The sequence below is a fragment of the Pteronotus mesoamericanus genome, unplaced genomic scaffold (assembly GCF_021234165.1).
Source record: "Pteronotus mesoamericanus isolate MK-2021 breed Mesoamerican mustached bat unplaced genomic scaffold, CSHL_Meso_final contig_20, whole genome shotgun sequence".
NCBI lineage: Eukaryota > Metazoa > Chordata > Mammalia > Chiroptera > Mormoopidae > Pteronotus > Pteronotus mesoamericanus.
The window spans coordinates 93,106,228-93,119,940 of NW_026555085.1; the positions used below are offsets into that span (position 1 = coordinate 93,106,228).

The following is a 13,713-nucleotide window of genomic DNA, read 5'->3' on the forward strand; positions in this document are numbered from 1 at the left end:
GTTTGCTGTTTTGCCGAAGTTCAGTGTGTCCCGACACCATCGATCTCCTCTTGGTAACACAGCCCCTTCTTAACCAGAGGGACCCCTAGAGCTGTGGACTGCCTTCCCAACACTTCCTTGTTACCTTAACTCACCTTTTATATGAGCAAGAGAGTTCTCTGACCTATGTGCAGGGTAACATAATCTCAAGCAGAAAAATCTTCCAAAGATGTACAGAGTGAAGGGAAAGTCAGTTCTCTTTCCTCCCCTTCCATTCCCCTCCCCGCCTCTCCCTTCCCCTCGCCTTCAAGGCGAAAGAAAGACGTTTGCTCTGCCCCAGGCGACTTGCAGAGTGTAGGTAGGGGGGTTACCTGCAATCCAAGTTTCTCTACATTTGCTTGGCTTTAGGACTCCAGAGGTCTTATATATTCTTTCTCTTCCTCATGGAGAAACTTACAACATTATTTTGGGGGGTGATTAAAAGCAATTCAGAGTTCATAAGCTTAAGAAATAAAGGTTATTGTGGAAGGTAGCATTCATTTGCTGCTCCTTTGGTTTTATAGTTTTCTAAACAGTTTTCTAAACAGAAGTGAATTAAGTGCTGACAAGCCTTTGCCCCGAGGGGATGGTAATATTACCTCAAATTCTCCCATGTTTTTACAAATAAAAGCATCATGTAATTTTCTCCTCTTCTGCCTCCTCCTCCTCCTCCTTTTCCTTCAAATCTGGCGACAACTAGTTAATTTTGAAACTGCCAGAGAGATTATTTCAGTGTTACACTGCACCTCGGGGAAAAGAATGGAATCTCATTTTTTCTCCATAAGCTGACAAAAATCTCCTAATTTCAGAGGGCAATGATGTCACCAGCTAATGAGCAAAATATTTCTGACTAAACACGAGTCCTTCCCTTAATCCTTTGTGAAATAAGTTTTTAAAAAAACTCGCAATGTGTTTCATATTTTATTACTCTGACAACTCATAAACACTTTTTAAAATAATTCTGGCTTCTTTAAAGAGTGAGAAGAATTATTTTATAAACTCAAAGAATACCATTAACCTGATGGCTGGGACCAGAAGGCCCCTGCCACAGCTTGCCTGGAGCCAATGTGCCCCAAGGTAGGGAGTGACCGTGAATGCATCACTTCTTGGCCTAGTGGAAGGAGATCAAGAATGCTGGGGAGATTATGAAATCCCACTTGGAGAAGAGGAGGACCTAAAACTGTTGTTGATTGTTGTCACATGCTGTTTATAAAGGCAACAGCATCAGCCCAGCTCTTCTTTGACTGTCCAGATAGACAGGCATCTGAGGTTAGGGGAGGAGAAAACAGTGGGGCCCCATGGCCACTTACGCGCTGGACATGTAGGCTCCTAGAGGAACATGGGAATACCCCCAACCCGTGGCAAGTGCCCTCCGCCTCACGGAAACACCCCCATTTCCCAGCCAAAGATGAGTTCTGCCATGTCCCCAGTCCCTGTCCCTCTATGTTCCTCTCATGCATTTATCAAATATGCATTTATCACGTGCATTTATCACAGATATGATGTATATGAATCGTATTTCTGAATTTCTGATAGTACGATTTACTTAGTATGGTAGTACATAGATACTATTCAAATGGAAAAGAATATTGTAATGTTCAGTGTTGGCAGTTGTGTAGGGAAACAGATACCCTTTTTATATTACCTCTGAGATTTAAAAATAATACATTGTTTCTTCTGAGCAAATTGTTAATGTGTATGAAAAGATCTAACGATATGTCCATTTGTTTACCCATCAATTCTATAATCTAGTAACCTATGCTATAAAAAGATGTTTAGATGTCTTAGAAATCTTACAGTAAAATGTCCATCAGAGTATTATTTACAATATTTAAAAAATGGAAACATGCAAATATCCAAAAATGGGGGTCTTGTTTAAATAAATTATGGTATACTTCTATGAATTACTGCTATTGAATGATTAATGTACTTATTTGTTGAATATTAACATAGGGAAAGGGTCAGAATTTCAAAACACAGGTTATAAAACAGTCTGACCAGTCTTTATGGAGGCCTCGGGGTTCTCTAAAGATGGTCAAGATTTGAAGAGAATGCTTTATTTCTTCCTACACTCTGTGTTCACCTGAGGGAGACTTTGGAGACCCTGGCAGTGACCTTGGGAGGGGGAGCAGTTGAAGAACTTGAGGTCATCATTCTTTGTAAAAACAAAACGCAGGAGCGCAAGAGTGTGTAGTGTGTGTGTGTATCTGGAACAAGTGAGGGAGCGTACACCAAAATATTACTAACTTTTCTATCGAAGTAAAGGGACATGGGTGATTTCTCGTTCTCTGTTTTGCATTTCTGAATTTTCCAAATTGTCTATAATTAAATATATATCATGTGCCATCGAACTTAAACAATAAATATTACTAAAATACAGACACAGAGATGAATATGACATTGCTCATTGTCTTGATGAAGTATATTGAGGGGCTAAGTGATACCGTGATTACAGAATATTTTGTGTTAAGCCCTGTGACACAGTCTGCTTAGGTTGTTGGACAACCACACAGCCTCAGGAAAGTGAGGAGAAAGGCCAGGAAGGCTTTCCGGAGGAGGTGACGCGTGGGATTGCATACTGAAGGGCGCGTAGCGGCTAGGGCGGTGGACGGGGTGGGCAGAGATGTTTACCACGAGCAAGTGCAAAGGCACTCAGGCACGTGAGGGTGTAGGTATCTGAGCTGCTTTGAGGATGAGAACCAGGTACAATGAAAGGCCGTCTCCACAGAGTATCTGCTTATGAAGATACTGGAAATAAGGGTAGGGCTCTGACCATGCAAAGTCATGTTGCATGATAAGTAAGGCCTTTGGACTTTACCCTGAGGAGCTAATGAACAGGCCTTAGGGTGGGAGTCAAATCTGTCCTCAGCAGATTGCACACCTACTGGGTGCTGGGTAAGTTCAGGTCTGCTATCCAGTGAACAAGACCAGCCATACCTTGTCCTCATGAAATCAGTCCCTGCTGTTTCTACCTTCCCTCCACCAAGAAGCTTTCCAGGGTGGCCTGGCCTGGCCTAGTCTTTCAAATAGCCCACAGTTTATTCTGGTGCATAGTAAGGGCTGGGAGCTATGGGGCCGGAGAGTGTAAACCTCTTCATTCCACATTAATGATGCATATATGTAGTGAGGGTCCACTGTTGGTGGGACCTTCACTGGGCACTGAATACCAGGAGGGGTCCCTGTCCCTGGGGACCTTCCTGTCCTCTGAAAGACAAGCCTGTGTTGGGTGCCCATGTGGCAGTTAAAAAGGTGTGTACAGGAGGAGGTGGCCTCCAGACAGATGAGCAGTGTGTCCTTCCCTCCACCCTCCTCACAGAGCCTGGCTCAGTTTCTGCCCAGCTTCCTGCAGATCCGCCAGTGATAGAGGCTTCGCTACTTCCATCCAAGGTCACTTTTCATTTCCTCAAGAACATCAGAGGCTTACCTTTGCCTATTTGAAGAAGAAGAGAAGTTAAGAAACACACCCAAGACCACAAGCAGCATAAGGGCCCCAGATCCCATGTTCCTAATTGTGCTCAGCATCTTATCTGCATCTAATCAAACTGTGCAGACTGAGCCTCAAAAGTTGGCCATACCACTAGTTTTTACATGTTTCCTTTGTTTTTGCTATTTACACAGCACCTAAAACAGCAATTTCTAAGAATTACAACGGGTCTTGTTTGAGTTCCAGTCAGCGAAAGACAGCTTGTAAGCACTGACTGAGCTCTTACCATCGACTACACATAGACAATTTTTCAAACAACAAACCAAGATAAGTGTTATCTGACCAAATTCATGCGGAAGAAAACTAAAACCCATAGAAGAGAAGTGATTGGCTGGAGAACTTGGAGATTAAGCCAAAGTCCTTCTGGCTGCAAAGACACTGGGCTTCCATCTGCCCTTTACTTCACTCCCAGGGGGGCATCCGCATTGTCTTAGTTTTGTTCAAGCAGCAAATTTAACGAGTACTTCTCCTGACATTTTTAAGGAACTTTCAGCATAGTGTTGCGTATAGTGTGGTTGTCTGTCTTGGGTGAAAAAAGCCTCCACAGCAGTGGGATGGTGCAGGGACAAAGCCACAGAGTCTCGGAACCGGCCTCCCCCACTCACCACCTGAAACGAGATCGTCCCTAAATGCGTAGCACGGCGCCTGGGAACTGGGGGCATTTGATGTATATGGGGGTTGGGAGTACAACGTGGAGAACACACCTGCCACACTTTGCGGCACTTGTGGGCCCTCGGATGGAAGAGGGTGTGTGTGAAACCAAGGTGGGTGTTGGTGAAGATTCGTGAAATGGGGAACTGGGCAGAATAGGGAAGTGCGGCGAACCCTCGCGGGGAGAAATAATTGGGAAATTTCATAAGGGCCGGGGGACACATTTCTGAGACAGAAAATGGGGGCAGGTGGGGTTCTTGCTGAAGAGTGAGAGATGCCCCTGGGGCCCACAGAAACAGCAGGACAGGTGCCCGGGAGAAGGAGGTGAGCTGTGGTGGTCAGTGTGCATTTGTGTTGCGTAGTGTCTTTTCAAGAGAGGGGACTTTGCATAAAACATAAGACCCACACAACGAGAGAGGCACCTAGGAAAGGGCAGCCCCTACGGCTCAGTGAGGACCGATGACCTTCCCTCATGAATGAATTTAGCTCCAAAAATACAGACATGACTTGCAGCCCACGACATGGAAACTTGAGGGGTTTTCAGTCCTGCCTTGCTCAGACGCTGTTCTGTTTAAGTAACAGCATGTGCACGCTGCTCCCAGACGCCCCTGAGAAAAAGAAACGACCGTCTGCGACACAGCCCCCCGTGCTCCCATTTCCAGAATCCAGAACTCAGCTGCTCTGAAAGGGTCACTGGAACAGTCTGCTAAGACAGTTTGAGAAGCGTCCGTGAAGGGGGGACGTCCTGTGTTGCCACTCATGGTTAAAATAGAAGAAGGAGTCGTGGGGACAGAGACAGTGAGAAAGTGAGAGCTCTAGGAGAAAACCACAATCATAAGTTTTAATTCAGTAATTTCCAAAATAGCCTTTGGAAGGTGTCTATTTTCAATCGCGACTACTTCCTTCAGGCGGTGTTGAGAAGAATATCTGCAAAAGAGATCTTTTTTAAGTCCAGTCGCTTGGAAGGGTTAGTCCTTGTCCGGATTTGCTCAGATTCTCGCGTTCCTTTTTTTTTTTTTTTTTTTTTCCTTTCTCTGGAATTCCATAGACAGTAATTAAGGAACTGGAGGCCAGGGGGAGGTCAGGGAGCCTTCGTCAGTGAAAACAGGGATTGTTTGCCACGTACAACACTCTCTTTTTTCCTTGTGGTGAATAGAAGATTTGCTTAGAGCTGATGACTTATGCCTTTCTTACAAGTTATGCAGTTAGCAAGTAACTGGAAGCTCGGCGAGCAAAAAGCAGCTAATTGAATCCAGTATCCTCACTTTTTTCCCCTTCGGATCCTAAGCTGCGCTGGTGGAGCCTGTCTGTACATGTAACTCAAGGAGCATGTTCCAGAAGTGCCTAATCTTCACTTTGAGATCGGAATTGACGGAACAAGAGTGAAGACGCTCTCAGAGTGGGGAGGGGGTGGGGGTACCGGACGTGCTCAAAATTGCTCCCTTAGGCCTGCTCAATGCCGAAGCCGGTAAGTTCACTGGTGTGTTTAATGCAAAAGGGATAATGTGCTTTCTGGCTCTTCAAGAAGCAGCTCTGGATTGCTTCTGGCTACAACGCTTTTCTCTTTTCTATTTGGATTCCTCTGGATTTGCTCTTCCCTTGTTTAATTCCCTACCTTGTAATTCTGAGCATTCTTTTCTAGCCTGTTCACCTAATAATAAGGCTTCTCTTTTGGAGAAAAGTGAATATTATTTTGAGAATGCAGGGAGCATGCGAGGGGTTGAGTGTGCAGCTCAGTTGCCAATTGTGGAGGACTTGACCTCAGACAGCATGGCACACCGCTTTCCATAGAGCTGCAGCCGATCGGCTTCCTTCCCTTAACTTTAAGGTTAATGCCATTGGTAAAGAGGACCTAGGAAGGTGAAGCGCCTACGTCTGCTTACTTGCTGGGTTAACCAGTAACAGTGGTGTGAATTTCACAAGTGAATTACATTCCCAAATGCAGAATACTTTTCAGAAATGCTTACATATGTTATAGTGGTATGTGCTGGCTCTGGGGAGGTAAGTCGACTCAGTGTGGCTGTTAAATGAGGCTGCGTGAGGGGTGTTTGGAGCTAGAGAAGCAAGCTGAGTGGGTTTCTTGAAAAGGCTCCGTTGTAACCCCGTGCTCAGCGTGGTCTCAAGCAGCCCCCAAAGAGTTCTAGTTGCTCCTTGCAAGTTCGGTTTAACCTTTATCACTGACTGCCCGTTACTCCCTTGCCTGCACCACTGTGCCATGCAGCTTTTGGGAAGCATTTATCCAGTCAGAGTTGTAAGAATTGTTACAGGGTCCGGGGAAGTATATGTTGCCGACCTGCAGTGGCAGGCTTAAGTTGAACAGTGCGGGGAAGCTTTGAGTTCGCGCCAGCACACAAATGTTTGTATCAACAGATGCTATTAATCGCGTTTCTTTTTTCCGATCATCCTTCATGTAGCTGTGTTATAAAAAGTTCTCCACGCTGGCTCCATGTCTTTCCTATTAGAACATTGCAGATGTGTCAAGGATGCACACGTTCCAAAAGAAGCTGAGGAGGAAGGAGGCTCCACCCTCCTTCACGAGCCAGAAGGCCCCCTAGGTTCCTCATTCCGCACCCTGGCAGGAGGCAGCGTACTATCTCTTTAAAGCAGCTACAGTGTTGTGCCTTGGCTTGGCCACTTTGTTATGGTTTAAAATGTGCAGCCAGCTGTCTGCAATCTGATGTAATGTTGCTGTGGAAACCAGAAATGAAACACTTAAGCATTCACCACAGAATCACTACATATAGCATTAGCCAAAGTAATTAAAAGTTGAGCCATATGGGCTTTCTGGTGGAAAAATCTGCAGGAGAGAGGCTGGAAATCAAATGTTTCTATTTACAATACTGTAAAGCCAGTTTTTCACATCCTTTGGTGGGATAAATTGTTGCCTTTTTCTAAATCAAAGGTTTAAAGGTGGGGGTTTTTATGCAGATAATTGTTTTCACCTCATTTAGAAGATGATCAAATTAAAGTTTATTTTACTCCGTGGGGTGGGGGGCGGCGAGGGGAGCAGAGCCCATCTCTTGTTTGAATGTATGTAAATATTTACTGTTATTTTTTTCACTGTAGTTTATTTAGAACCTGTCTTATAGTAGTTCTGAATTTATTTCTTAGAATCAGTCATTCATTTTATATACAGTGCAGATTTCCTTCATCTTCTACTATATTCTAGGCAGGAAATTGTAAATTCTCACACCCCCATATTTGGGGGTGTATTTTCTGAATGAAAAGACTCAACATGTCATTTCCAGCATTTGGGAAGTGGCATATGTTTTCCTGTTTAAAAGGAGAGATGCGAAGTGGAGGATTTAAGCTTAAAAGGAAGTTAAGTTTAAAAGAAATGCAATGCCTTTACAGAGTCTTTATGTTAAAACAGCTGGAGAGAATTTTTATAAAGGCAAATATTTCACAACTCTTTTCCTCTGGATGCAGGAGGAAGTGAGAAGTCAACACCTCTCTATCAATAAAAAACATCTTGGAATATACTGTTCCACTCTAGTAACTTCTAGGCTACTTAAGGGATCTTACATTTAAAAAAGAAATATATTTAGTTTTATTTTACGTTTTTCTTTATATAAATTGTGCTGCACCTATCTTGTCCGGTGTTCAAAATACATTAATGAAAAGAAACTTATTGGCTCCCATGATTTGTCATTTGTTAGAGGCAAACACCTCCAAAATCTTTATTTTTTTTTTAGAAAGATAAAAATAAATATTAGTGCAGAGTTCTAAAGAGCTTCTGTTTCTCAAAAATAGATGGAACATGTGAAAGCAATTAAATAAATACCTGGAATATGTTATTTCTCACCACGTGGCTCTGGACAGAGGAAGTTGGGGCTGACGGGGAGGGGGAATGAGGGTCATTGCCTTTAAATCTGTTGTCCTGGTTTAAGTTTTTTTATTTCCCCCTGAAAAGTTCCCCGTGATGGCCTGTTTCCTACATATGATTTATGCCTTTGTGGACTGAAGGTTTTTGTATTAGTTCTTTCTCTGTTCTACTTCCCTTTTGACGTCCCCGCCTCCTACACGCATGCGCACACATGCACGCGCCCCACTGCCCCCAGCAGCCCGCAAACTAGGTGTGAGGTGTATACACCAATGCATCAGCGATTGTCATTCTCTAATGTAGCTTCCTATATCTTGATTATAAACAACCTATACTTACTTCATTTTCACTTCAGAATTTTTTAACGTGGGGGTTATAGATATACGGACACACAGGTTTGTCCCATTGATATGTACAGAGACTTTCTGTAATCTAAGGTTGATTCTTCTTCTCTGAGACTTACCTGGCTTTTGAGACACATCAAGAAGGCAGGATGTTTTAAAATGTTTTTGTGTAGTTCCTTGCATTGTGGTTTTGTTCAGGTGCTGATTATCCAGAAAGAGTGTTAAGCAAGTTCTCATTCCTCTGGTTGACCACTCCAACCCTTTCATCACATGTAACAGTCCAGTCAAGTAAAAAAGAAATTCAAACTGGACAAATCATTATAGAGTAGGAGCTATATTCATTTCAGTTATTTGACATTTTGAGTTTTAGGCCGAATGCAGTAAGCCTAATTACTGGCATGCAGTGTAGCCTCCTTCCCCCATTACCCGGGGGTGCAATTTCTATTCTTACTCACCAGGTAACCAGTAGTCAACTTAGATTCTGGAAAGTGCATGCAACATTATATCTGAGAACTTTAGAGAAATTGTACATGAGCGTTGATACTCTTCATGGAACTGAAGCCTGAGAAATCCCCTTCTGACGACTTGTCATTCATGGGGAATGTTAATTAATCTTTAGTGGGTGAATGACTTGCGCAGGGTCATACAGAAAGAAGGTGCAGTGGCTCAATGCTGGGACCTCCAGTGGGAGAAGGCGGCCGGGAACTGGCTTGTACTTGCCCCTTCCGTAGAGCCGAAGTGCTGCGGAAATGATTCTAGTCTCACAACATGCACCATTTTTATACCTAGGTACCGTATTTTGCCGTGTATAATGCGCACATTTTTGCCCAAATTTTTGCGGGAAAACTAAGGATGCACATTATACATGGATAGTACTAATTCCATATCTATATGTGTTTTTAATTCTTTTCTTTATGCCTATGTGGCAAAAAGTGTAACTCTAGAAAGCAGTAATGATACCCATATGTAAAATAATACCCTGGAATGTGATCATTGGTTTTGTTCCTAAATATAAATAAGTAAAAAACTGAATTAAAAAAATTAAGAAGAAAGATTTTTTCCCCCCCTGAAAGTTTGGGACAAAAGCGTAGGTGCGCACTATGCACGGGAGCGCGTTGTACAAGGTACAATACGGTAATCCCTATCATCTCAACGGTGGTTCCTCTTGAACCCTTCTCTGCCTACTCTTGCTTACCTATTTGATTGTCTATAATGCTGCGATGAATGAACTCACTTCTTGCGGGGGGAGTCTCCATATGAAACTGGTGCTCGGAGACCCGGTTTGTTTGTGTCCTGTGTATTCAGTGTAGTCCTCTCCCGACCCCTTCAGTGAAGTAGGTTTGAGGAAACGGAGAGAAAGCTGTTGCCAGGACGTGCAGTATGGGCTGGAGTCGCACCAGCTGCCTAGGGTGTGCCGCGCCTGCGCACTGCCGCCGGCTCTGTGCTCCCGGGAACGCCGGAGCCCAGCCGTGCAACAGCCCAATTCATTGGAGACTTCTTTTGCCTTTTTACATTTTGAACAGATAAAACAGAGGAAGCTGCATATTGAATGTTGGAGCTGACTTGGAAGTGAAACCCTCATTTCGTTCACAAGGAAAGGATTGTTTTTTGCCTGGGTCATTGCAGCGGAGAGAGATTTTTTTTTTTTTTTTTCTGTCTGTAATGTTGGATACTTGAGGGAAAACAGCTGGGCTGAGCATACTTGAATCACTGCACAACGGAATGGGATGCTGGGGAATATGGACTGTAGCGTATGGCTGAAAAGGTCAGCTTTTTCCCTTGTCCCTCTTGGAGGAATGCAGGGGCTGTCCTCAGGCTTGCCTGGTGAGCTCTTGGAGGGAGCTGGGAGAGGCTGTAGGCATGGCTGAGATGTGGCAGGCAGGCCTCACAAGCAAGGTAGAAGGCAGCTTTTTTGCATCTCTTTCTTTTTCCGGCCGTGCCGGTTTTGATTTTCGGGGAGGACTGGAACAAGTCAACAGAATTTTGGTTTGGAGAAGTAGTTGGTGACCACGTTTAAACAGCAAGTCCTGGTGGGCCAGGCTGATGAGAGCCTGGCCCAAACCACAGCAGTGAAACGGGAATTACAGGGCCGGCCTTGGAGAGAGTCCTGCGGAGTTCTCCTAAAAGAGAACCAACCGGGAAGTAGTTGAGACAAAAATGTACCCCATGTCGGTCAAGGGCAAGGGTGTGTGTTGTGCTGCTTAGGACCTGATTCTCCACTCCTTAGACTTTAAGATGGTAGGTGGAGCTTCGGGAACCTGTTGGGCAAATTCGTTGGAGCCCAGAGTTTAGCTGCAGCACTGCCCGGGTGCACGCAGGCGGTGAGGCTGGGCTGCGCCCGGCTGCAAGAGCAAAGCTCTGAACCAATTATATGATTAACTTTTCTTCTGTTTCTTTGCCAGTCAAGAGAACAATCGGATGATGAGACGGAGGAGTCGGTGAAGTTTAAGAGGTTACACAAGCTGGTGAACTCCACTCGCAGAGTGAGGAAGAAACTAATCAGAGTGGAAGAAATGAAAAAACCCAGCACAGAAGGTAAAAACGCAAACTCCACCCTGCTTATTCCAAAGCAAATCATGTGGGGTCTGTTTTTCAGCAGAAAAAAGTGTATGATTTCAAGTGGAAAATGGATTGAGTTCTGGCAGAGGAGAATTGGTTCTGCATATTTGCGAGGCGGTGCTCACGACATTATGGGGTGAAGGGCCCGGCATCCAGCATTTTGGGGGCTTGGTATTTTAAAATAGTGCAGATCTGGGAACTGGCTTGTATGTGACAGTGAAATCTTCTCAAGGTGTGGCATAGCTTTCATTTTGAGCTTATATCATTTTATAGTAACTTGATTTTATAATTTCCTCTTAGTATAAGCCTCTGCCCCGAAAAGGACAGTGGTTGGTTCTTGCCCAGTGGATTTAGTCGAAGTTTGATATACATCCATTTCAAACAAACATCTGACAATTAAGGCACTTCCCATTCTTCTTTGACCTCTGAGGGGTGATCAAGCCTGAGTTCAAATGGGGCCTTAAGGACCTGCCATGCTAAGTGGATCTTTGAGAGCTGTACTGCTGCCTAAGCCACTTGTTAGATGAAGCAATAGTGTCAAAAGGGGCAATGAGCTTGCATTTATTGGAATGAAGAGTTAACCTTTCAAGTGTAATTATGACAGTTTAAATCACAATTGGATCTGTCTCCCTTTTTGTTAGTAATGTGCATTTGCAGCATCTTGTAAAAATCTCCCCAAAAAATAAAAGAATAAGATGTTCTGTTTGGAAAAAACACTGGAAAGAACGTCCCTTTGGGGTTTTGTTGTGTTTTGTTTTTTGTTTGTTTGTTTTTGCATGTTGTTAAAATGTCACACCTACCTTGTGAAGAATTTAAAAATTTTAACGTGTAGATTTAGAAAGTACCATTGTAGGGACCTTTTTTTGGTACATAGATAAAGTCGAACTGTGGTGGGAACTGAATTTCTCTTTGTTTAAGTAGATGATAGTTTGCCGCTGCCATTATTGCTGTTTCTTATTTTAATTTGTTGCGATTATCAGTTTAAATCCTCTGGAGGAATATTGAAGGTAAAGTGGTTACTGTGGGAGAGTGGAAGTTAAAAGGGAAAGGGAAGAAGTAGAAATTGAAAGAAACCTGCTATATGGCCAATTTCATAAACTTAGAGTTGTATTGAATTACCTGGGTTTTTGTTTGGGTGTCTTTTTTGCATGGATGCAATGCTGATTTTACCTTTGGTTGTTTTGATATCTGCCTGCCAGTCATTGTCTTCTCAACATGGAAGACTTACATGGCTTCCTCTCATTGCGGCAGCTCGTACTGAAATCACCTGCACAGTGTCCATTAGGAACATGAGCTAGAATCACATGGGGTCGCCATCATTGAACCTTGGGGGCATCGCATTTTAAAACCTCATGCACACTCAACCCATCTCAGATCTCAAGGATCACAACTTAATTGGCACATCTTGTTCATAAATGAGATACAGTGTGTGGAGTAGTTAGTGTTGACCGCTTTGTACATGATAGTCATGTGTGTTGAGGCAGCCTTTCCACTAGGATAACATTTGTGAAAACACGGAAATATTCTAACTCACATATTCCCCTCAGAATGAATAATTCAACCAACTCTGAGAGATGTAGGTGCAAAAAGGAAAAATATATACCAAAAGAGATAGCTCTAGGGTAAAAATAATGACCACGTGGACTTCTTACTCTGAACTGGAATTCATGTTGGTATGAGTTCCATGTCTCTGGTGGACGGTGGGTTCAGTGAGCTGAGTCCTGATTGAGTTGGGGAGCTGGGACGCCATTGGCCGGGCTTGTGGGTATCCCGGACAGAGGCCCCAGGTGTGTGTGTGGCTCAGGACTTCTGCATCGCGCTGTCCCCAACACCCTGCTAGACAAGAACTCCCTCCAACCCCTGCATAGAACTTTCTGTGGTTCCTCATTAGCAAAAGAAGTGGTCCTTGCTACTTTGGCCCCTGCTTCTGCAAGCAGTTAAGATTCATACTCCCCATAACCCCTGCCCCAGACTTCCAGTGATGGGATCCTTTTGACTTCCTGCATGCCTGTGCCCTTACTAAGTTGTCTGAATATTTACTGAGAGCATTCTGCTTGCCAGGCATTTCCTAAACACTTTAGACTTTATGTTCTTGCTACTCAATCATTCTCCCAATGGCCAGCAGAGGCAGGATTCATACCATGCTCATTTCACAAATGAGAAAACTGAGACAACAAGAGGTGAAGTAATTTACGCCAGGGCACCCCACCAAGCCAGCCAGCACAAGCCCCAGAGCCAAGTCCGGGCAGCCTGCATCCTCTGCATTTTGGGTCCCACCTTGCTCCCATGCCTTCCCTCAGCCCCCAGCTCTGCAGGCTTCGAAAACCCTGGACAGTTAAAATCCTTCACCCAGGCTCACCTGGTCACTTGAATTTCAAGCCCCTATCTGGGGCACAGGTGGCCCTAGACAATATTAAATTGTGAGCCAGGCCGGTGCCCTTTTTCTGCTCTTTTCTGTGTCTTTTTCCAGAGCTGATACCATCCCATCCCCTTCCCTCATTGCTCCAGCTTATCCGTAACCTGGTAGTGAATCACTCGCTCACATAGGGCGCTTTTCAGCTTATAGGGTCCCTTCACAGATATCTTTCTGTTTATTTTTTTCCTCTCCATGCCCCTGTAGTATTACTGAGAAACAGACTCTGAGATTGAAGTAATTGCCCAAGGTCACGGAGATGCTGAGTGGCAAAGCCAGGGCTGGAATCCAGGGCATAAATCTCTGGATTCCCTCTGTATTCTGATCTCAGCTGCAGAAAATAGATAAAGGTCAATATGTGAAGCAAATCACACCAGGTGATGACGGAGTGAGCACTCTCGAGCGTCATTCTCCCGGTAGG

General features: G+C 44.2%; 1 protein-coding gene across 4 annotated transcripts in view; it reads left to right on the forward strand.

Annotated features, from left to right (window-relative positions):
* The window catches only part of SASH1 (SAM and SH3 domain containing 1), a 209,595-nt gene that overhangs the window by 166,049 nt on the left and 29,833 nt on the right, over positions 1-13,713 (forward strand). For 3 of the 4 annotated variants that reach the window (XM_054570086.1, XM_054570085.1, XM_054570088.1), the window contains one exon: positions 10,723-10,855. In XM_054570086.1, the coding sequence (XP_054426061.1) occupies positions 10,723-10,855 (133 nt within the window). Of the gene's footprint in view, positions 1-5,566; positions 5,622-10,722; positions 10,856-13,713 lie in introns of those variants that run through there. The other variant, XM_054570087.1, reaches the window with a different exon arrangement.